The 25,288-nt window shown below is 42.5% G+C and overlaps 1 protein-coding gene across 1 annotated transcript in view; it reads left to right on the plus strand.

Moving 5' to 3' along the window:
* The first annotated feature begins 1,999 nt into the window (after window positions 1–1,999).
* The window catches only part of RASA3 (RAS p21 protein activator 3), a 132,120-nt gene continuing 108,831 nt past the window's right edge, over window positions 2,000–25,288 (plus strand). The window contains exon 1 of the mRNA XM_086770058.1: window positions 2,000–2,226. Within this exon, the coding sequence (XP_086626184.1) occupies window positions 2,172–2,226 (55 nt within the window). The 5' untranslated portion in view covers window positions 2,000–2,171. The remainder of the gene's footprint in view (window positions 2,227–25,288) is intronic.

The raw sequence follows: 25,288 nt of genomic DNA on the forward strand, positions 1-25,288 counted from the left end.
AAAAATAAGGGAGTCAGAAGTATTGTGGCAAGTGAAATTGGGGCTATGTGAAGAAAATTATAAAGGTTATTAGGACAGAGAGCACCGAAGATATCATGGGGGATGGTGGACCAGCAGGCAGAAGAACTGAAGTATTGCAGTGAGCTGGGAGCATTATGGAGAAAAGACTACACGTGGCAGGTGGAACCAGGCTAATGTTAGAGAGGACACTGGGCATATTGCAGGGAGTAGGAGGAATTATGGCATGGATATTGGTAGATGGAAGCCTATGCTTTACAAAATCCCTTCAGAGTCCTGCGCTATAAAAATATTTTTAACAAGTGATATACGTCACTTGGCTATGCAGACAAGGACAAAACAGTAAGTCACGCAGCTCCTTAAGATAACTCGCTGCTTCCTTTTTTGGCTGTGAGCTTGCCAGTTTCCTTCAGAGTTAGGCCCATACCTATGTTGGAAAATCCAGATGCCCCAGGTTTTCCTACAAGCTGACTTCCACTGCCATTGTAGCTCCTCCCCAAGTTTTCATTTGTTCTTATATAGGTTAATATCTCAGTTGTTGTTTTGTTTTGTTTTTTTTTTTTGTTTGTTTTTAAAAATGGAATTCCTTGTGTGTTGTACTTACCGTGATTCAAGCAAAGATAGGCTGCCTAACTGTATTCTTCTAGCTTGTCTGGAGAACTTGCCTACAGACTTCATACTGCATGTAACTGACTTAAGATTTGCCTTCTGATTTCTTGCTGTCCTTTAACAGTTTGATTCTTTCAATACTAGCTTCTTAATGTATGTATGGATTGTCCTTAGTCTGTTTGCCTTTCTCTCACTTCTGAAATTCATAGCTAGAGCGGGAAAGCATTTGATGGTGAGGTTTTTTTCCTCTTTTTTTTTTCCCTTTCTTTTTGCTGCAGGCTTGAGAAAGGGCATTTTGTTGTGCTGCTGGGACATGCTGGACTGTGTGATGTGCCTGGGCTGTTCTGCGTAGGGATGTTCTAAGCCTCCTCAGGGGAGCTGTGACTGTCTGCATCAAAGGTAATTTGATTTATTTTTCCTTTTCTAAATAATGACAGCTGTAGACCTCTCTTGACCTTTGTGCTCTGCTTTCACCAGACCTTTAGGGAAGGGGCATTTCAATTACTGACTTTACAAGACCCAAAGTTTGGCACTGAATACTGCCACGGGTCCTGTTTCGTGCTGTTTAACGTGTAATCATGCGAGTCTGAAATCCGAATTCCCTGCTCTTCTCTTGCCATCAGGTAGAGCGAGCTTTGCCGCTGATCAGACGGAGCCAGGAGACAGACGGGCCTGCTCCCCGCGCCCAGGCGGGTTTGTTTATTTAATACAGGCCTCCTCTTCCCCAGTAATGACTGAGTTCCGACCTGGGGGCATCGCAAGTGCCTTGTCTTTAAGGCTCTGTGGGAAAAAGGGCTTGGACACCCCTCCTTCCTTCCCTGCCTCCCTTTCGCCGTGACGGAGAGGGCCGCCGACCGGGGCCAACGGTCGCTCCTCGACGGTTGGTCCGGGCCGGGCCGCCGTTGGAGACGGGCCACGGAGTTAGTCAGCCTTCCCCCCACGCTGCCCCCTCGGGAGTCCCGGCGGGGTGGGGGAGCGGGGGGGGAGGGTTGCCGCCCCTCACACCCGCCGCCGCCCCCCTTCCTCCCCCCCTCACGGCGCGGGGGCGGGAGCCGCAGCCCCGCAACAGCGGAGGGGGTCGACCGAGGCGCGGCGCGAGCGCCCCGCAGCTGGGCGGGCAGCGGGCCGCCGGCGCGCGCCGCGCTCCAGCTGTTGCAAAGCGCCGCAACCCTTCCCCCCCCGCCCCTCCCCACCACCTCCTTCTCCCGCCCCTGGCAGGCAGCGGCCCAATGAGCGCCGCGACCGGCGGCCCCGCTGGCCAATGAGGAGGCGGGGGCGGGAGCTCGGCAGTGTGAGGGGCGGGAGGCGGGCGCTGCTCTGCCCGGCGCTGCGCTCCGCTGCTGGGTTGCTCGCTGGCGGCAGCCGGGTCGCGGCGCGCTCCGAGCCGTCCGCTCGCCTTCCTTCCCGTTCGCGGCGGAGCAGCTCGCCTGCCTCCTTCCCTCCTCTTCCTCCCCCCTTCAGCCCGGCCCGTGCGTCTCCGCGGCGGCGGGGCTCGAGCACTACCGAGCACCAGGCGCGGCGGCAGCGGCGGCGGCACCACTACCATGGCGGTGGAGGAAGAGGGGCTGCGGGTTTTCCAGAGCGTCAGGATTAAAATCGGTAAGGGCGCGGGCGGCGAACCCCCCCGGCTGGAGCGGGGAGCGCCGGTGCGGCGAGGCGCCCGGCGCCGGCCGCTCCCCTGCGCGCCGCGTCCCGCCGGAGGGGCGGTTGGGGGGTGACGGCGGGGGGTCGCGGCGGCGGCGGGGCTCCGCGGCGCCGTGAGGGGCGGGCGGCCGGTGCCTGTGAGGCGGCCGGGTGCCGCGGTGAGGGGCCGGCAGCGCCATGCGCGTCCGGCTGACGAGGGGCGCCGGCGGGAGCCCGCGCGGCGCAGGACATTAGGCAGATTTCGCGATTTTTTTTTTTTTTTTAGTTTTTTTTTTTTTTTTCGTTGCTAAGCTACGCGCTAAAAGTTTGAAGGCGGTCGCCGAGTCTCAGCACTGTGTGTCACTGGCAAGGCCGGTACGAAACTGCCAAAAAAGCGACTGTGGGTAGGAGCCGGTGCCTCAGCCCCTTGCCTGGGTGCTGCTTCACGGCTTTGGGGATCCGCTCTTCTTTCTTCTTGCTGTTGAGCGAGTTCCAAACCACATTATTAGAAAGTAAGCGACAGATGTCAGCCTGCAGATTAAACTCTCCCTGGTAGGGTTTTGAGTGTGCCGGCTGGGAGGGAAATCCCTCGTTTCCGTAACAGAGTCAAACCGGTTCCCCTCGCCGAGATGGGGGCATGGTGGCAGGGAGCTTGTGGGGAAGATGGAGAAATTTAGGGCCGGACTCGCAGTGATGGGTACTGAGGGAGCTGGGCTTGTGGCTTCCTGTTAACGCTCTTTGAAAAATCTCCTTTTGCACATCCATGCGTGTAAAAGCAAATTTGCAACCACCAGTTGTCGTGTTAGATAAAACTGAAACTTGAGTTTGCATAGGAAATCTCATTATTGGATAATGGCATCAGCATTTCAGCTCTCAGATCGCTTCCCTGTGAATTGTTAGCGGGTAGTTTAGTGATGGCAGACTTTAAGAAGTGAATTTCATGACATAAACTAAAATTTATGTGTTGATTCTGTGTTCTTTTCTATATCCAAAAAATAGATTCAGCAGGACTATGAAGTATGATCACAGGCTTGTTTTCTGGCTTTTTTTTCAAAAAGGAGAGAGAGGAAAGGAAAAAAAAGAGAAATTTGGATATCATGCAAGTGGTGCTATTGCAAGTTGGTAACTTCTAGTGAAAGGAATAAGAACACATCTCATATACAGGATAATGACTCATGGGCTTTTTTTTCTTTGAGAAGAAGACAGTGATGTTATTGTACCTAAAGGACTGATGTTACTGGAGTGTGGGAATTTCTTTGAGTCGTAGAAGGCATCAAAGATAATAACAGCAGCAGAAGACTTGAGATTAATCTCATTAAATCATGGACTAAAGTTAATCCTGCTGCTGACTGCAGTTATCAGAGTCCTCATCAAGGCTAAGCTTTTGATTAACGTGCAGTATTGCAGGGAGGAATCTGGCTGCCTTTTAGTGTGGACAGTAAGTAGGGAAAAACTGTGTGCATCACTGGTACATGGGTGCTTCACTTCTGCCTTCTGAGCAGAAGATCTTTACTCAGTGAACTGCAAAGATAATGCCAGGCGCTTTCTGGAGCGCTGCTGTGACCAGATTTTCTGCTGTAACACAGCAGAGGGCGATGATAAGTACGCACACAGGAAAGCCCTTTCCTTCTGTTCACTAGAAAGTATCTGAAGGCATATTCATCAGCTTCTGTGGCAGGAGCATGAGATTCTGGGATTTGTTCTGGAAAGTTAAATGCCTTTCTGCAGCTGACTATCTTTTGTGAAATTCGTCAGAAAAATAGAAGTGGCAGGATCGCTCTGACGGGTTGAGGGAGTATTTCTAATCTAATCAGCCTTGTCAAGCAATCCTAATCTTGAAGAAGTTGTATATGGAGGCTTGTAGACTCCCTACAAAAACTACCTGGGAGTAGATTTGAAAGGAGATGGTGTACATTGGAGGGACACTACTTTTATCAGCTATTCCCAAGAGTGTGGTTTTTTTTTGTTTTTAGCAGTTCCCATTCGCTATTATCTTGTAGATTTCTCTCTTCTCTAGTGATGGGAGGCTTTGAATATTTTGATGGTTTAAGGGACAAGTTATTGGAGGACAAAGGGATAAGTCATTTCCTGTCTTGATTTGCTTTGATTTATCATGCTTTAGAAGTGGTCTGTTCTGTTATTTGGGAGCTTGTTTCATGACCAAGCTCTGACTGATCTCTGACTTGCAGATATTCTGTGCGTGATCTAGCCGGATATTTCCTTCTCTGTAGCACTTTTGCTAGCAAATCATGAGTGAGGGCACTGCTATACAGGTATGCCTCGATGTAAATCTGGTGAAATGCAGGACTGATGCTTTGAAGAGTCAGTGCAAACACACTGTCCTCTATTTAGAAGAAGGTTCAGGTAAATGAAAGCATTTTCTACTGCTGGTGTAACTTGTTCTTTTGGGACTGATGGGTCGCGTAGAATCAGCATATTTAGCTAGATGGGTAATTATGTCCCAGATCTCCTAAATGCTTCCCCATTCTGAGTAGTGTTCTTTCTAGTCATATTTGAATTTGGTTTGAGCTTTCTTGTTCATCTATTGAAAATGTGAACCCTTGAGCTTCTTGGGAACCTGTGTTTCCCTCATTTGGTTGCATTGCCAGTGATGTGCCACTTCCAAAAAAATGTCTTATTGAGATACTGAAGTTGTGGAGCAGCGATATGAACTCTGTCATTCTGGGTAGTGATGTTAGGAGGAATTGTTACTGTGCTACCTCTGGTCCAGTTTCTGGTTTCTTTTGTGGTTTGTTGAATTGAAAGAACTCAATGCCTGGCTGCTTCTGCTCTTCTCTATTGCAAGAAAATAACATACAATAAAAAGAAAGAGTAATACCTGTGCTGGTGAATGCACTGTTCAAATGTCTATTTGAAATTGATTTATGTTGGCTTCCCATAACTGAAACTGTTGTCCTCTTGCCTTTTTTTTTTTTTTTTTTTCTTCTTAATTAAAAATTATTTTTACCGGAATCCCTTATACATAAACAAAACAATGTGTCATGTAAGACTAAACAAACACTTCCTATAAGATTGCCACTTTGAGGAAGTGTGCAGTGCTGATATTTCCATGAGTCAGTGTTTCAAAACCTGAAAGGAAACAACATGAGGCTTTATGGCTGATGATTGGCTGGAGAAACTACAAAGCGAGTCCTTCTGCTTGACAACATGGCTTGTGTTGTACTGTTAATATTTAATAAATAGACTGTAATTAATTGCTGCTCCTTTTTATCCTTAAATGGCATCAACTATTAAACTGTCAGTTGAAAACAGAAAAAAGCTTATATTCAGCATATCTGCTGTGGAAGGCTTTATACTGTGTAGCACAGAGCTGTCTGCCGGATCTTACTTTGTGCAACTATTTATACTTGAAAAATCTAAAGAAGCGTCTCACTTGTGAATTCTTATTGTAAAGTAACAAGCTTTCCATGACCCTGAAATCTAGTACTTTTATATCAGGGAGTATGAGGCTCTGCTCTAAAAGTGTACGTTTCTAGCTGTAGTTAGGCTTGTTATAGAGGTTAAACTGTCCCATAGTTTTGGAGTAATAATTAAGACAGGAGGATACTGCACATCAAGAGGCTACCAGGAGCACCAATATAATAAGGAGAATCCTTTGCTCATCGTTTTGTTAACCTCAGTGATCATAATGGTCCACTTGTATGCTTTGAGGGCTTGTCACAGTTTAAGACATTAATAAACATCTAAAATTCTTTTATCGCTCTTAGAAAGGGCCAGGGATGCACCTTCTGTGGTTACAGGTGTTGAAGTCGTAGCCTAAAATGTGGGACTTGTGGTGGCAGTCTCCCCTTGGGGCTAAGTGTGATCAGAAGCATGAAACTGAAATTTTTGTGATAAAGGTTGGCTGCTACCTGATGGAGGTTGACGCTTCACTTGCGGCTCATCCCATTGAGAGGGTAAACCCACAGTTTTCTGAGAACTCAGAAACCTCATATACATTGTGACGGTCCAGCTGACTAGATGAGGATGATTGGTCTGTAGACTGTGCTGTCTCTCGAACTCTTAATTTTGCTGTGCCTTCTTTACCAATTCATACAGAGCTACATAGTTTAAGACATTGCAAAAGCAATTGAGCTTTTCTTTGAGAAACTGAGTGTCTTGGGTGAAGTCGGGCAGAGTATTTGCTTAAGTACTACTATACTAGTGTTTAAGCAGGTCAGTTGCCAAGAGAAGGTATTTACTGCCCTTCTACCATTAAACTTGATATGGAATAAATGTTTGAGAGATGCCTCTCTAAATTTCTGTAAGGTTAAGGAGGAACTCTCTTGTCTCTGACAGACTTAAGGCCTCCCTTAAGTCTGATAATCCTAAGGTTGATCAGGGAAATCCATTTTGCCTTGAGAAGATGTCCCTTTTAATGTTGTCTGTTGGGATTTAGTGCCTTGTCTTAAGTGGTTACTTGTAGAAGTAAGTACGACTAAATATGCTCACTGCATAATGCTGTAAAAGGATTTATCCTGATTTAAATGGGGCATAAGGTTGTTGAATAGATATTTTTAGAGAGAATTTTTCCCAGGAACCTATGTATAAATAAATAAATAAATATTCTTTAGGAAATGTAAAATATTTCTTATAAAGGTAACTGATTTTTTTTTCTAGTATTTCGCAGTTAGTGGACCAACAAGTGAAGAAAGGAAGAACAGTTATTTGCATCTCACCCTGAATATATTAAAGACTTCTCAAGATCATTTCTGCACATAAAAAAGTTAACAAGTACAACTTAAACTGATGTTGCGTAGGTAAAATAAAGTGGCAACTTATGTTGTTATTGATTGACTGCGATGCTATTTAAGGCTTGAGTCCGACAGGCTGTGCAGGGTGCAGAATAGGTTATGCAGATTTTTCACCGCTGGTTCAGTATTTCAAACACTGCTAAATTTGGTGGTGGTTGTGTTCTGACAGACTTGTGTTCAGTGTGCTGAATGCAAAAGAGCTGGGACCAGTGCTGTTTCTAGAGGTGGAATACTGTGACTGTTTGTGGACTGTTCCTACTGCCGTGGCTGGAGCAGAAGTGGAGACCAAAGCGTAGTTTCTGCAAGTGAGACAAGGAAACAAAGGTAGCAGTGAAAAATTCTTCAGTGAACTTAATTTTGAGGAAATGGAAGATGCTTGTATTTGGGGCAACCAGCCTGACGTCAAATTATCCATACTTTAACTTTCTTTTAAGTAAAAAATGATTGATGTATAAGAGTGGAAACCGATGTGATTTGACTTTTAAAGTATTTAGAGGTAACTTCACAGCAGTGAAACCATTAAACAGATCTGCTCAGAGCATCTGAGGTCAGGATGCAAACTTTCTAGGTTTTTTTTTGTCCTGTTTTGGAATGAGTAAATTTGAAAAAAGTGTTCCCTAATCTCTCTCATGAGAAATAATAGTGGTTTCTTGTCTTCTTATTGATGTGATTGTCTGCTGGTCAAAGTACCAAGTGCTCTTACATGGGGATGTTATGTAAGTGTTTGATATCTTAGCTTTGTGGCTTTCCAGAAAATGCTTTTGAAAACTTCTCGTTGCATTGAATTACTCTTCAGACTGGTTGGTGTAGGCTTTTGATATATATATATATTTTTAAATTATTATTTTATTATTGGTTGAAAACCAAATTACTGTGTTAGGTAGATCCCAATATGAGCTACTCTTCCTTTGTTCTCATGTCTCTGTCTTACCTAATGCTGTTCTCCATGTTTCACATGTTGCTTTGTGATTCTGTTCTCGTAGGTGCAGTCCAAGGCATGGCATCATGATATGCTAACCCAAATTAGCAGCTTCTTGCTGGTGAAAAGGCAGGGCTTGAGTTTCACCTTCCCTACTTATCTTGCTCCCAGCTATGAAACACCCTTTGCACCTCCCACCCCAAACACACCTGCTGTTGACTGGCGCTCCTCCACTAACAAAAAAAAATCCAGTTTAATTAGCAAAGCAGGCCCAAAGAATGCAACTTATTTTTTTTCTTGTCAGATTTAGTTTTTTTCCAAATTGGTAGGCTGAATCTGTGCACTCAGATGAATGCCAGAGCTGTCTCTGGACAAGTATCAGGAACTTGACTGGGAGTGTGCATGTGTGGGAAGTCAGATGGAGGGGACAGCAGGTGCATCCCCTGCTTTCACATCTGTATGCTGGCAGCGTCATGAGTCTGCTTCAGTCTTTCCACACTCTTCAGTCTGCTCCCCTTCCATAGTACGTGTTTTCTTGATGATGCTGTTATTTGTTTGCCTCTGATATCCACTGGCTTGATCGGCTGCTGTGAAGAACAAATGTTAAAACTCTAGTGAGACCACCAAGAGAATAATCTGAAAAACTGATACATCTGTATCTCTGACCTTCCACCTGAGAACTACTTGCGTCTCATACTTCGTTCAGGAGCCTTAGCTCGTATGGAAGTTTAGGTGTTTTAGTTGCTATTAATTGATTAATACTCATGCACACTGCCCTGCTGCTCCATCACACACTTGTCTTTTAAAGCTGAGGCACCTGCTGATGATTATCATGCTTGTGATAAACCCCTCCCCTCTCTTTGCATCACAGCAGGTCTTCTAGGTAGGCAGATACACTGTCAAACCGTTATCATACAAAGCCATTTACTGCACTGATGCTCGTGTTTAAGGAAGACCTTCTCATGCAAACACTGAAGGGTGTTGCCTACAGCAAGATTAGAAAATAAATTAAAAAAAACCCCAACTTTAAAAATACCTTTGATAGTGTACATCAGATTAAAATTCTTGGAGCAGATAAACACTATAGACTGCAAACGGCCATTCAGGTATTCCCCCTGTCCTTTCTTAGTCTCTGATGAAGGACTGATCTCCATTACAGGAGTGTAAACTGAATAATTCTGTTGAATCCAATAATTACACTTCTGTGACAGCTGGATTAAGTCTTTGAGTAGCTCATGTAGCAATTTTTCTCTTGGAGGAGGTGGGGGAAAGATGAGGCAAAATCCACTCGGAGGTGTTAAGAAGTACTTAGTACCTCTCATGTTTTGACAGCTCGCTTGTGAGAAAACCCTCTGCAAACTGGTGTGTTTGGAGAATAAATCTTACAGTTTCCCTGTGTGAGAGCAAGAAGGCTAGAATAAAGACAGGGGACTGTAGTCCTTGCTGAATACTATTAAATATGTAAATATCAGACAGTTGTATCACTCATAATGATTTCAGACCAACAAATGTTCAGCCATTTATGTAGAAGAAAAATGAATGTTTGTGTGTGCCGGTGGACTATTAATACATCTGGGGAGCAAATCACCTAAGGCGTGTATTAATGGTTAAACATGCACTAGTATGCCGTAATGTTGTGGTTTTAAACCGTCTAGTACCAGAGGTTTATCTATTTTGTGGTTAAATCAAGGAGAAGCTTGAGATATGAGGTTGTATTTATTAAACTGAAAAGCTGATCATAGACTGAATACTGTCAGGTCACTTTCTGAATAACTCTCTTACCTTCTGATTTTAGCAACATTTATTACACCTTATGAAGTATCTGTTCTTTAGCAGTGCCTGTTTGATTTCTTTACCATAGTGGACTGGTGACTGAATTTAGGATTCAACTGAAAGCTTTGTTTTGGAATAAAACCAAAATGGATCTAACTTCCTTCCTCTCCCATCCTAACCTCTACCAAGGGGAAGCAGCTTCCCTGAGACTTCACGTGTTGTTTTCCTCCTATAGAAGACTTTCTGGGTGAAAGTTTTTTGCAAAATGAGATGAAGTTTGAAAACTATGAAAATTGGTGGGTTTGGTCCTCTCCCCCCCCCCCCCCCCCCCCCCAACTTTCGTTTCCCACAATTTTTCATGGGTCATTGCCAAGTGTAAAACACTTTTTAAAGATTCAGTGGAGAGTTGGAGGGTTTTGAGGTCGTTTCCCCCCCCCCCCCCCCTTTTTGTCTGAAAGGGAAAAAAGTGTAGTATATCTGTATTTTTGAGGTCTGTTGAGGAAAGAACAAAAATACTGAAGACTTAGAATCTGGTATGACTTGCCTAACTTCTGAGGTTGATGAAGAGTTTTGCTTTTCAGTTTTAATTCCAGACCTTAGAAGTCTTACCTTTTTTCCTACCTGACAAGAGACTCGTGCATTTGCTCATCACTGCCTCTCAGGGAGCACTGGGGCAAAATGAAGATCCCTTCATTAGCCCAACAACTGAATCCTTCCTTACCTGCTGGAGTTCATAACTGTGTGACTGCGTTGCTGTTAACTGAAATGGATTAGTATGATGTGATGTTAAGAGGGAAAGTGTTTCACTCACTTATGAATGATTGGTGCACTTGAACAGGTAGCATTTGATGCGATGTTTAATTTGCGTAAATATTAATGTACTTGACTTTTATAAGCTGGTATTAGGTGGATAAACACTAGATGAAGTATCTCAATTTTGCCATGTGCAACAAATTCATGAAAAGCCTTGAAGTTGGGAAGAACACCTGTTTCTGCAATAATGGCAAGAGGGAAAATTGTCTATTAATGCAGGTCTTTGTTCCCTAAGAATCATGCTTAAGCTTTCTTTTAATCTTTTACATTGACTTTAGGAAGAAATATACTTGTTTGTTTGTTGCTGTACTTGTTACTCCGAGATTTCAAAATCCATTTAAAGTAAGTTTGTATTGAAAGGCCTGAGTTTCTAACCTAGAATGTTTGGTTTTTTTTTTTTATTTATTTTTATTTATAGCTGTAGGAACAAAGTTTCTGAGTGACTTTTAAATTTGTAAAATGCTAAAAAAAAAATGCCCATTCAATTGCAGTTACATAGATAGCATATAGTATAAATCAACTAAATCAACTTTACTGGTTTTGGTTTTCCTTGCTTTCAAGTTTCATTCAACTTCGATATTCCAACTATTGAAAAAATGACAACTTGAAATACTTTATTTACAGTTGTGCTTCTGTTATGGCTGCTTACACAGAGTTCTTATATTTAAAAAGCAACTTTAAAAAACAGATGGTTTTGGCTGTGTTTTAAACCCTTTAAAAATAGGAGGGAGAGGAAGAAGTTTAGTTTTACTACTGCTTCTAATTTCTTCCAAAAATATTTCTATTTACAAATTGTTTACAGCTACTTTCTTTTGTTCGGGATCTCTAGAAGAAAGCAGTTAGTGGTAGACTTTTACAAGGCTTTAGTTGATTCTTGCTTGTATTTCCCAGCTGGTGTTAGAGTACATCTGGAATCTATGAAATTCCTTTCTTTGTTCCTCATTTCCTGTTCCATTCAGTACTACAGCACAGTGTTCTGGAAGTTGTTTCTCTTGGTATCTTCTAAGATGTGTGTTTTAAAGCATTTAGTGAGTTCTTAAAGGTGCTTGTATGTTCCTTGTGTTTAACAGTGTAATTGAGCTGTATCATGAAACTTCTCAGATGTTTTGTTTTGGTATTTCAATGAAAAATAGTTACGCTGATTTTTCTGGCAGTCATTCAGCTTGTAGAATTGTAGGAAGGAGGGTGGTAGGAAGAGAAGAAAAATCTGGTAGATAGTATAAAAGCTCCCTTTCTTAGTCTCCCTCTCTCCCCCCCTCCTCCCCCTGCCCAGGAACAATCACCAGTTTGTAATGGAAAATTAGATCTATTTTGCAGGAGACACAGGGTGTGACATCTTACAGTTGCTTTTAGATTCTGGTTTGAAAAGCTGATGACTGCTACAGAACACATGAATGCAACCTTGGAAAATTGAGCTCTGACAGTATGGCACAATGTGAGAGCTATGTGTGTTAAAACAAAAACAATCCATCCCCTCCAAACCGGCAATATTTTAAGTTAGATTTACTGGTTGCAATTGCGTTGTTGCAGATCCCTGATAGTCACTAAAGAAGAGGGGATGCAATGGTCTAATGGAATTGCTCTTATTTTTTGCAAGACCGTGTTTTGTTCTATGAATAAAACATCTGACAGAAATTGTACTTTTATGAATACGTATGTATCTGAGTGGCTGGTCCAAGTTTCCAGAACAAATGGAAATTCTTCAGAGTCCAGTGAAGAAGCTTCTTCACAAAACACCTGCTATTAAGATGAGGCTTGCATTATAAGCAGTTTCTTTTCTTTATAAATGTGCTACCTGTTTTCCCTTCCATTTTTGAATTGTGGAATATCTCTGCAATGGCATTTGCTCTCACTGAGAACTTAATATTAGGGAAATATTTATCTTATATTTAACTTCTGCTTTTAATGTAATTTGGCAGAGAGAAGCAGGGGACACTTGCACTGTGAGAACTCTGTCCTCTACAGATGAGATTTTCAGATGTGCTGACTCCAGTTGCTTATCTTTTTTTGACTTTCTTTTTTTTTCCCCCCAGATGTCCCCAACAGAAACTATATAATTGATTACATTAAAAGGATGGTACATACGAGTAGTTATGCATTATATTTATTCTGTGTATTATAAGGAAACCAGGGGAAGTGCTCCTTGTTTCCCACAAGGGCAGAACAAGTGGCAGAACTGTGAAACTCCAGCAGTTGTCTGAAATCTGTCTTTCAGCAGATCACATTGGTGCAGTGTGAAATAGCTAAGGTAGCACACCTTCCCCCTGCTCCTTGGGATTCTCAGGTCCTCTGTGGTTGTATAAAAGTAACAGTCCTGCTCAGTGTGGCTGAGGATAAGATTAATAACCAGATAATAATGAGATAATAACCAAAGTTATTTTGCTCTGTAGGTGATTGTTGTTACTTTAAGGCTGTATTGTGCTCTGTTTCAGGAAGGCAGTAAACATCTTTGAAAACTTGCCCCTGCTCTGCCCAAGTCAGAGAGGAGCTGTAGGTTTTGTGCCCTCTGTAGATCTGTAGAAGGTCTGTAAGGTCCTTGTCTTGATCTGTGCAAATTCTCAGTAGTCTAGACCAAATCTGGTCCTAGAGACCTCCTTCAGACAATATTTCCCTGTAGCACTGGGATGTAAACTCTAACCTAGTTCACTTTGTGAGATCAGGAGGAGGTGCATTTTCCCCCCATGAAAACAAGGGTTAAGTTCTGCCTTTTGTGTAAAGTATTCCCCAGTAGATAAGTAAAAGGGACCCATCAGCTGCTTCTGCAAATGTTCTCTGGTCCGTTCCTCTTTGGAAATTTGAAGTTTCATTTTGTAGTGTAGATATTTGATGTTTGGGACCTTGGATGATGTTGCATAATATTCGAAAGTCAAGTTCTTAAGATACTTGAAGAACCACATTTGTGCTCTATTAGCATCTCTTGCCCCAAATGTAAGGTGGGTATTGACCGACACCACTCTTATTTCTGTAAATGTTAGTCTTACCTTGTGTTTGTAGATTGTTCCACGTAGTTAATTTTACTGTACATCGTCAGCCAGCAGCCCTTGGGTGATTCTGCTTGACCAGTGCAAACACCAGAGTTCCCAGAATGCAAACACCAGAGTAACAGTGTACAGTACTTGAAGACAGGAGCTCCGGGTAGTTGCTGCAGGGTAGGCTTAGACTGTAAGTGCTTCAGAGATGATGGTGGAGAAAGGAGGTTGTGGTCAGTGGTCATAAATCCACCCCTGACTAAAGTTGGGGGAACTGTTTGTGCCTCATCCCTCTCACAGGGCTTGTTGTGACAGAACGAGGGGTAATGGTTTCAAAATAGAGGGAGGTAGATTTAGATTAGACATTAGGAAAAATCTCTTTTTACAGTGAGGGTGGTAGAACACTGGAACAGGTTGCCCAGAGAGGTGGTGGATGCCCCATCCCTGGAAACATTCAAGGCCAGGTTGGACGGGGCTCTGAGCAACCTGATCTGGCTGGAGATGTCCCTGCTTCCTGCAGGGGGGTTGGACTAGATGGCCTTTGAAGGTCCCTTCCAACCCTAACCGTTCTGTGATTCTGTAAAGCCAGTATCTGGACTCTCTGGGGTGGTGCCTGCACTGGACTTGAGGAAATTGGTGTTGCATGTTAGGGTTGGAAGGAACTAGACTTCAAGGTAGTGTTAAGCGATATACTTGTTCTCTCCCTACTCCCTGTAGCTTTTTATTTTTTTTTATGCCTACTAAGCAAAATTGCCTGAGAGAAAGAGGAAGAAAAGAAAGCTAATTTTTATTCAGACCAATACTCCCAACTGTCTGCTTTTGAGTGGTGAGGCAGAAGTTTCTGACAGGGAATAAAAAGTGCCTGGGGGAATTTGGGATGTTGTGACAAAGCAAAATAACTTCAGTAAAAGTGAAGCTCGAACAGGCTGATAATTAGTGTGTTTTGACACCTGCTTCTGTGAGAGTGTTCCAGAAAGCTGTGGATTCGAAAGTAAAGAAATATTAACTCAATGACTTTTAAAGTCAGCTCTAGTATTAAATGTAACCGATGTCTGTAACAGTGTAGTAGGAAATATTGTCTATGTTGTCATTGTTAGAGTTTCCTGATAATACCTGCAAATTCTTGGTGTGCTGATGCTCTGCTTCTCATAATGGGAATTGGTAATCAAGTCCTGCGGGTAACTTGTACTTCATGCTCTTGAATATGGGCTTTACTTTCTTGTGCAAAGTGGATTTCTGGAATTGAAATTATATTTTTCTCCTCGTCCCATGAAATCTTACTCAGGTATAGTTGCACCATGTCAAAATGGATGTGCGCTTTTTTGTGGTGTCTTACCCTCTGAGTAATTTTTCTGCAAAGTTAAAATTTGTATAATGAATGACGCTGAGCATGGCAGGGAAAAATTAGTATCTTATGGTGAACACATCTGGAAAATCACATGTGGGGTCCATGCAGCTCACCTGCTGCAGATGCTCTTCAAGAGGAGAACCAGTCTCTTTGTCTTGGCTAGTAGCCCTTGATGAGCTGCTTGTTGCTCCTCTGTCCCCTGTGGTACACCTGAAACCGGCTGTGCTGGAGTGCTGAGCCTTCACAGCTGCGGGAGAAGCTGAGTATGGGAAGCATGAGCTGTAGCCTAGCCAGTGCATGCTAGATTTTTTTTTTGCTTTGCAGTGCTTTCTGTTTGTTGAATGATAGCTTTCTTTTTAGTTTGTTTTCCAGTCTCCTCAAGTGTAGTTTTTTTTTCAGTTCATTAATTGCCTAATTAACCTTAATGACAAATGAAGGTTTATACTAATTATTTTAAAAACAGCCTGATTTAGGAAAGTCACTGAAAAGCATAGCTGCTGTTCTGCCTGTAGGACAGCCTGGATACTTGTCTCGCTGTGATGTTATAGTATCAGACATACTTTTTCATTCACCTTCCTGGCAGCTGGAACCAGTGTCTAGAAGACTTGCGTTGTCTGCCCCTGCATCTGCTAACTGTCAGTCAGCTTCCGGAGTCAAACATTTGAAATTGAGGGTTAACATCATGAGAGTTGTCCATTGTAGCCTTGATCTGATCCCTTTGTGGGCACAAAATTCCTGCCGCTACAGGAATATATACTTACTTACGAAAGGAAAACGTTGTGCTGCTTTCAGTCCATGGGTACTTGGCGTAATGAGCAGTTATTCTGTATTCTGTTCCTGGAGTGGACTGCGTGGCTTCCTGCACGTATGTTCAGTACAAAACCTGCTCTGGCACTGCTGATGGGCTCTTCCACTGTGTTCCTTACCATACAGTGGAATTCTTTGAGTTATCTTCCAGCCTTTTTTTTGAGGCAGAAGTGGCTCTCTTTAAGTGGAGGACGGGGTAGGAAAACTTTTGTCCTGTTTGCTTCATTCACAATGTGCCTTCCCCCTGCTGAGACGTACAGGGCAGGTGCCTCGCAGGCAGCTCTCCCAGCTGTATGTAGAGATGGAATTGGCTGGCTTTGGTTAAGCGGTGCCCAGGGTGGTGAGAGAGCCCTGCCCGGGGAAGGGACAGGGGAGGACAAGCAGGATTTTATTTCTCTGCCTTGCCAAGTCTTGTTTCCTTCCTTTCAAGATCCTGTTCTTGTCAATCTGCACTTTGAGTCAAATGCCTTCTATGTTCTTCTGGACATGGTACGGCTTCTGCAGTGAAAGTCCTGCCAGGCATGTCCACTGCTGGGGAAATGAAATGCAATACCCGAGCAAATAGCTCTCGCAAGGATCGGAAAAGATGCCAATTTCTATTTTCTGATGTTTTGAGGGACTTTGTTTTGATTAAGTTCCTATTCTAAAGCCAAGGGCTGCCTAATGCTTAGTTTTGACATCTGAACATCTGCAGGACAAGCCGGCTTCTCCTGAGTCAGTGTTAGCTGTTTTAGCTGAAACACTTGCGGGGAGTAAAAAGAGTTTAGCTGAACACAGTTTTAGTGCCTGTTTGGGTCTGGAGAAAAACTAAGGAGGAAGCTATTATTAAGAAACTGGTACTAAATTGTTGCTTTCCCTTTTTTTCCCCCTGTGTAACCCTCCTCCTCCTGCCCCTCCCCAGCAGAGCTTCTTCAGACGCTTCCTGTTCTTGTGCGGGGTTTAACACCAGTTTTTGCCTTTCTGTACGCTGGAAGTAATGGAATCCTCAGCGTTGCACTACCATGTAAAGGTCCCACTCCTGGTGTAGAGCGTTGTTCTGTGCAGCTGTACCATGTATACTGAGACTTCTGTTCTGGTTGCTTGGAGTCTAAACAATGTACAGAAGTCTGTTATAGCCTTAATAATAAATCCCATTTTGTATTCTAGCTGCTTACCTTTCTGAAGAGCTGCTGGGCATTTATGTTTCAAGTGTAACCTTTTGCTTAGCGTTGACAAGTATAGCCCTGTTCTGGACAGCAATGATTACTTAAATACTCCAGTGATCCTTGTGACCGTAGTAATGGAACTCCCAGTGCCCTCTTGGTGTAGGGAGGTGTTTTACTAATATTTAGAGCAGAACTGAATGAATGAAGGATTAATTTAACGCGGCTCTGTTAAGCTGTGAGGCCATCCTATCCCACTTGTCATGGAGCACAAAATGGATTACTTGGTAAGGAAAGGCAGGCTGGAAGCTGAGTGTGACAGCAGGGCAGTGATTTTGCTAACAAAGTGAGGAGTCCTATGGTAGCCGAACAAGAAGAGTAGAGCAGGTCCCCAATTTTAACCAGGGTCAACCAAGAGTCTGTTGATCACCCGACAAGTCTGTAGCAATGGGTAGGTCCAAGGTAACACCAGGAAATTAAGTCAGCAGTTCAGGGTCGGGATTGGTAAGGCAAGATGCAGACAGACCTGCTACATAGCTCTGGCAAGGTCCAAGGGTGAGTGAGCTGGAACACAGCTCTGAAGTGGAGAAAGGTGCCCAGTGAGGCTTCCTCTGGTGCTTTTTAACTCGGCTCTCTTCCCAGCAGCTTGATCTGAGCTTACACAGCTGCACCGTGTCAAGGCTGGCCTTGTGCCGAGGCACTCAGACCCCTGAGGGGTAGGGGAGAGGTTGTGCTCGAGGTCCTGACACCGCTGATATTTTGGTGAGATCTTGTCTGGGCTAGCCTTTATCTCGTAAAATCTTCTGTAGTTCCTGATCCTGGGTTAGCTGTGGTGGGAATCCTGAAGGGTGAAAAGAGGAAGTGCAGTTGCAATAACAACAGAAAATAGGACTGTGTGTTTTGTAACACTAACTGTGGCAATAAAATGCATCCTGTGTGCTAGGGGAGCCAGCCCCCTGCTGTGATTCTTGAAGTCACTGTGACTTACATTGGAAGGCGAGCATTTCCACAGCTCTTTGTGGATCAGGAGGAGCATGTGGGAGGCACTAGCTATTAGGTAGCTGTTGCTACAGTGTGTGACAATGATTGCTAATTGGACTGTTGGGATGGAAAGAAAATAAATGCTCTTGAAGCCCCTTTAACGTTTGCAGCTGTGTTTTGTCCCTTTATTCATCTGTGTATTTTGGCTAACAGCTTACTCTCACTCTGTGACATTTTTTGGTGATTTATTCGTCTTCCCTTTTTCTGTGGTTTGAAAACCGTGTCCGATTTTTGTGAAGTTTCTAGTGCATGTTCTTACTTCTCTCCAGGCTGTGGCAAGCCTGCCCTTACATCATGTCAGCACTATTCTGTTGATTAGCAGAAGAGAACTATTAGTGTAATGTTCCTTTTGTTTCCTGTGTCTTTTACTCCCTCCTTCCCTAGAAGGATTTTTTTTAGACTTCTCTATGCTATTTCTGTGGGAGCTGTATTGAAGGAGATTTTGCAACCAGCGGAAGAGTTGTGTTCAAACTAGCTTCTGTGCTCAGCCAGTGGTTCTCCCTGCAGACCTGGGCTCGAGATGAAAGGATTCTGTTTGCATTAAAGTTTCCCGCTGCTTTGAAAGACAGTAGTGTGTGTCTCATAACAGCAGTACTTGCAATGTGCTGCTTCCATGGAAGGGAGAGTAATGACCAGTGTTTAGCAGATAGGGATGTCTTCCTTTTGAATTCTACGTGGTTAAAAGAGATAGAAGTTGTTATCAGTATTAATCTTTTTTTTTTTTTTTTTTTTTTCCAGAAATGGGAATGATGGCTCATGCCAAATATTTTGGAATTGCAGTCTGAATGCGTATTGTGAAAGATTCACTTTAGAAAATACTAGACAACAGTATTAAATGTAACTGAGGCTTGTTCTGCATAAACAAATTGCTTGGAGACTTTTATTCTCACTTAAAGTGCACATACAGTCTGCACTGTGTAAGTTCAGTAGTTCCTTGCTGCAGGACTGCAAGCATTCCTGTGTGTGTAAGGGTATCTCGCTTGTTCAAGGGCAGGGGATGACAGGGAGTCAAGTTAAGCAAAGGTGTAAGGAGATAGTAGTTGCGGGATGGGTGGGAGGGAAGATTTTCACAACTGTCATGTAAAGAAAGCGGTGGAGGATCTCCCTAAACCGAGGAGCAGAGAGCACTTGTGAGAAGCGTACAATGAGTTACTGAACATTCCTGTTTAGCATGGCTCTACTGTTAGTACTGGGCGTTTATATGAGCTCTTTTTATTTACGTGCAGTGTTGATTCTGGCACTGCCTAGGTTAGATGAGGTGCTCCTTTGAGCTGAAGGATACAGCGAGGAGGTGGAAGTGTACAGAAGTGGAAGGGACATGCTTATCTGGTTAAGTGGCTTTTTCCTCTGTGCTGGGAAGACCACAGAGCTGTACTATCTATTCAGTAGACATCTGCTGGGTGTGAGCTGTTGGCAATTTGCACCTCTTAATGATAACAAGTGAGAGAACTTTGAGATAACCCACATGATAATAGGTGTTTGTCATAAAACATTTTTAATGGTGATCTGCCAGGGGAGCAAAGGGATGAGGAAGGAAACGTTAAATGGATGTCCTCCTCCTTCCTGCAAGTACACTGTAAGTGGTTAAAGCTCTATGACGTAATTGGATTCTGTGGCAGATTTATTTTAGGTGATGATTTTGCAGTTATCAGCTGAACATGTGCCCCATATCTTTCCTTTAAAATGTAAGCTTGAGTGACAGCATTTATTACCTCTGATTCCTGAAGAAAACGAGGCATGGTCTATGCTTCAGATTAGAAATACACCTTTTACTCTACAAGACAAATTTTGGCTATATGTGTTTACATCTACTTTACCTTTACAAAAGGGAGCAAACGAATGTAAGAGGTACTAACAGGTTTGGGTGTGGGGCTGATTATGGGGAGTGACAGTCTCAACACTGCTTACTTGACTTTTATGGTTCGCAAGAGAATAAACATTTGTGGGTTGTTTCTTTTTTTCCTCCACATTGTGGACATGTGTCAACTTTGGTTAGCCATGCCAGCAGGAGTTACACAACTTAGCTGGAATGGCAGACTGTGCTGGACAGAGGATATCCCATGAATTTGAGAATGAAGCTTGTAGATGATAAATGCCAAGGCAAGAGTTAATTTAATACCCACTTTCCATAAATAGAGGAAGTTGATTCATACAGTCACAGCTAGAGAGTACACGAGCACGTCTGAGACTTCACTGTCTTGCTTGAAATGACAAATACACTGAATAATGTGGCGCTCAAGTTGCAAAATCCAGTTGTCTTCTACTCTTAGAATGGAGATCAGAAAGACAAAATGGCGTAGAAGGAAACATATTTGTTTCTGTAATTGTTCTCTTCACTGCTTGGGTTTTTAGTACTCCAAACAATTTAACTATTCCAGACGTTTCAGATGTACTTATGATCTAGTTAAAGATTAGCATCGCATGATATTTGGTTATGCTTGTAGAAGAAAAAACCCTCTATTTTGTAACTCAGATAAAGCTATATCAAAAACCAGCAGAATAAGTACTGTCAGAAATGAAATTAAAGTTTTTAAAATGTCAGCTGAACTTTTATCTTCAAAGTTAAAAGTTGCTTGTAAGTTGTTTAGGATTTTCGTATCTCTCTAATATATGGGTATACAATATAAAATTATATATAATGTGTTATAATTACATAATTATTGCAATATAGTTTATACAGGTAATTATGATATTATACATGTAGTATATTTTATTATTATATGCTATATGTATTAGCTATATATTATTATGGGGAATAGTGTTTCAGTGTGTATATATACTTTGCTGACCACAAGCTCTGCTGGTCTGAGGCACATTGGCTACAAGTTACTACAATTAAACATTGTAGATGGGAGAATCACAGGGACCATGGCTTCGTTATGCTGCCAATTATCTGGTTGAGTTTATCCAGAGATGAGTTTAGGACCACCTCTGTTTCTAGATGTGCTAGCCATCTGGCATGACTTAATGTGTGTGGTTTGGTTTTTGGTTGGGGTTTTGGGGAGGTGGGTTGGTTTGTGGGTTTTTTGGTGGTGTGTTTTTTTTTTTTTTTGGGAGGGGTGAATAGGTACACATAGAATGTAAGTTTTCTCTTAAACTGATTTTTCTGTCGCTGTAAAGCTGGTGTATACACTGCTCTGGCTATTTAATTTCTGGTTATTTAGAAATGTTGATAGAATAGATGGTGGAGGCTTGTACCTGGCGTGTTAATGGAGTAGGAGAACAGAAGTGGGAGTATTTCTTTGTGGATCTTCAGTGGGGTTTGGAAAGGTGTTTGGATTGGCAGAGACTACTTCATTGGTTTTTAAAATAAATAAATTCTTCTGTCTGTAAAAAGAAGATACATGTTGTAAGTTTGTCAATTTATACTAAACTGAATAGTCATTTCCAGGGAAGAGTCTGCCCAGAAGAATGGTGAAGTGTAGCATTGTTTTCTTCACTACTCCAAATGTGAGTCTAATGGATGTTAGCAGGTCCTGAAACCTGGGCTGGTAGTTCAGGAGTCTACTGCATACCACATTTCAGCCTATCAGGGAAAAAAAAAAAAAAAAAAAAAGATAAACTCTTCACTTACCCTAAAGGTTGTCTTTCTTTAAAGTAGATGGTCAGAAGTATAGCTTTCATTTTTGTCCAAAATTTCTTCCTTCTGCTCTAAATGGGTCCTGAAGGAGAACAACCAATTGAGTAGTCATTGCTGTCTGTCCAAAAATATGTTTTGGTAGGAATTTTTGGAAACTTTTAAACACTTGTTTCAACATGTGGTAGCTCAATAATACATTGTCTCCCTTAGCCTGTGTTTAAAATGTTATAGTGATGTATTTATAGCTTCTTACATTCGGCTCTTAGGAGTGTGGAATGTGGATGAAATGCAGTTGATGGGCTGCAGTTGATGCCAGACCGACGCAAATAAAATCCCCTCATTATGTTCACAGGGATAATTAGTAAAACTTTAAATATTTTTCTTGCTGTTTTCCGCCCCTGTGAATCTTGACTGAAGTTGCTAATAGATATTAAAAAGAATACGTGCCTGTTATCCACACCTGTAATTGCACTGTCTTGATGCTGTCAGGCTTGGTAGGTGTTTGAGAGAGGAACCGTGTTCTGAATGTTTTTGTAGGGAATCTACAGCAACAGCTTTGTGATCTAGGGTTCTCTGTAACCTGCAGTTTTTCTGTGTTGTTTGATGCATTCTTTGTTCTGCCCTTGTTTTCAATATGTTAATTATGCTATCAAGCTTTCATATATTCTAGTAGCAAAATAACATTTGGCTTTTTTTTTTTTTTTTTACTATCCCATTTGGAGATGCATAAGTGGAAGAAATCCTGTACAAGTGTCATGTTTTAGAGTTAATTTTAAAAAATTATCTAGCTCTTGTTATGTTGCCATCTGTTTTCCTCTAGCTTGAAGAGGAAACAGCTGTTGTGAATAATCTCAAGACAGTATTTTTAATAAAGTCTAATAGATCTGCTTACCTTCAGCTTGCATGTGTTTCAGAATAAATAAATATGCCATTTAGGAGGGAAAATGCAGTTTTACAGTAGGAGCTGTGATGAATTTGGTAATGTGTTGATTCTGGCATGTCTCCTTTATAGCTGGATATGAATATAGCTGGAGAGATCTGTGTTAATGGGGTGCGCTTCACTTGCTGTAACTGCGTATTGTCTTGTAGAGGGGTCGTAATCTGCTGCTTCTGCCCTCTGAGTGCAGTGGTTGGCAGGCAGCTGGGGAGCTGGCTGAACCTAGTGAATTAATGTAAAAACTCACGGCCCCACTATGCCAAACTCGATGATGATGCAGAGGTGATAGCTAGCTCTGGCTGACCTCCGGGACAGCGTTGGGGATGGAGCACCAGTGATGCAGCCTCATCAGTGTGCAATACACACACACACACACCAAGAAAGTTACAGAAAATATAATTTTGGGGAAAATATTTAGTGCTCGGGTGGAGAATAAATGTTACTGACATTGAGTAGAGTATGGACGTGCTTGATATGGCTAGGGGATTATTACCTTTTGCGTTTCTTGATTGTATTTTAGACTTCGTTTTGGTAAGGAGTGAGAGACGCGAGAGAGATGCTGTACAATATAAGCCTCAATCGCTGTGGTGATTCAGCTGAATTCAAGGGAAGGATAAATGAAAGTAGACAAGTTGACTTTCAAAGAATGCCTTGATAAACCAAGCTTAAATCAAGTTCATTTGAGCTCAAGCATTGCAGAATGGACAAGATTTAGTATGGTTTTATGTAGCTCGACTTTCTTCAGTGCTTTCTATCTAAATCTGAGGGAAGTATCTTGTTAGGCCTGGCAACCTTTGCTGGATGAATAGTTATTTGAAATAAGAGGGCTCAACAGTACAGTGAGTAGAGGAGACTAACCGGCAGAGAGCATTAAGTAAGTGGTGGTCAGGGAGCATAGACTTGAAGAAGGAATGATCGCTGATTGAATTGGGTCTTCCTGTAAGTAGAGAGGCTTCTTTTTCTCAGAGGCCTTGCTGCTTTTGAGTGAGTCCTTAGATGATGGCGTTACAGAACAACTCCATGAAGAGTAGCCTTGGAAAAGTGAGCCTGTAGTCCAAGTAACTGTGAGACTGCAGCCTCAGGTCTCTTTCCTGAGCACGCATCTCATATACCCTAATACCATACAGTTGCACAAGATCTGCCCTGTTCAGTCCTACTTGCTCTCGTTGCTGCTCCATCTCTTGTAACAGGGCAAATGTCTGCAGCGTAAATCCGTTAGGAACCTCTTCTGTGCTGGAGCCAAAGGCTGCACAAGGTCCGTTCTGGTGTCACCTAATCTGTTCTGCAACAGAGGTTCGTGTAGCACATGGACATGTGTGGTTGCGTCACGTAGAGGAAGATGGGCAACAGCAGTCGGCTGGTTTGTGGTGGCTTCAAGTGGCTGTGAAGCTACAGTGTTACTTAAACAGGTGAGGAAATCACAGCTCCCTGCCTAAAAACCCCTGCTGATTCTTTTTTATCTTTGGAGCAATTCAAGAAGGTAAGAATCACTAACTTGGAATTCAGTTAATATTAAAAATGAGTTATGATACTTACCTTTGAGCTTTTCTACCGGTTTTGTGCTGTTAAGTAGTGTTTTCTGTGTTTCTCTGGAGGAATATCCTACGTGTGCTTAGAACATATTACTACAGAAACCTGTTCTATTATATCTGGCTTTCAAAGGAGAGAAGCTCTCATTTAATGCCTATGACAACTTCCAGGAAATAAGCAAATAACAGTGACACAGAATGTTGTCACCTAAGTAGGTATTTCTTTAAAAGAGTGGTATTTTTGCTTATCTTTGTAGGCAATTTCTTTGGCTGAATAACAGATTTGGATTTGTTTTCCCACTTGCAGGTGTATCCACTGCTTCACTTCTGAATTTACAATGGGAGTATTTTAATTTCACAACAGGTTAGAGCTGGAGATAAGAAACATGTAGGTTTTTTTTTGCAGAAGCCCCCACTAGTCAAGTACTCCAAGAGATAGGCAGAAGTCAGAACAGGTGCTTTCCTGTGCTGAAGATATTTAACGTTGATATTCACAAATGGTTCATCTTGTGGAAAGGTAGTGTCTTTTTTCAGATCTCATAGATCTATAGTTGGCAGCAGGGTGGTGGTTATGGCATGGTTATTTGGGATGTAGCAATGCTGGAGTATGTAGAGGTGAATGGATGCCTTGGTGGGAGCTGTTCTTGGGCTTCTGTTTGTGTTATCCTGTGCTTCTGTTCTGTGTGCCTACCTTCTTATCACTCGGTGGTTCTGCCCCTCTATTTTGGTACAGTAGACCTTGGGCAGCTTCCCATTAAGGGCATCTTTTCTATCAAAGCAATTTCTGTCATGAAACTTTTTTTTTTTTTGCTAGGTTGCTTTGCAGCTGTTATGGTACCTTTTTCATACTTTAATTGGTCTTCTTTCCACAATAAAGCCTTTGGGAGCCATTTTTTTCCCTCTCTCTTTATGTGTGTGACTGTACTACTGGAAGTATACACTGGTATTTCCTGTCATGGCTACTGGGAGCTGTGTGTCAGTTGCTTTGTCTTCTCTTACTCTGTTGGTAAATCCAGGTTTCCCCCCAACTTGTGCTGTCATGTAAGTAGTCAAGAGGCTTCCCAGACCAAGAGGATGTTGATCTTTACTTATTGTACTGGAGAGTCCCTTGGTGCAAGGCATGTTGGTCAGGCTGGGTTGGTTTTGCTGGTCTCTTTGTAGCTAGCTCTCACATGCAGTTTCTGCAACATCTCATGCGGTTGCATTAGCAAATACTGTAATGCAATACTGCAATGCGGTCTTTCATCTGAGGGATCTGAAGTTGCATTTTGAATTTGAAGTGCTGGAGAGGGAGGTGGTTCAAGTACGGAAGTTAGCTGTCTGACTTGTTACGCACAATGACAGATGGGGACTGCAGCAAAACTGGGATGGAATCCAGATCCTCAGCCGAAAGAGCTGACTTCTTGCATGGGAATACAAACTTCTT

The sequence above is a fragment of the Chlamydotis macqueenii genome, chromosome 1 (assembly GCF_036417535.1).
Source record: "Chlamydotis macqueenii isolate bChlMac1 chromosome 1, bChlMac1.mat, whole genome shotgun sequence".
NCBI lineage: Eukaryota > Metazoa > Chordata > Aves > Otidiformes > Otididae > Chlamydotis > Chlamydotis macqueenii.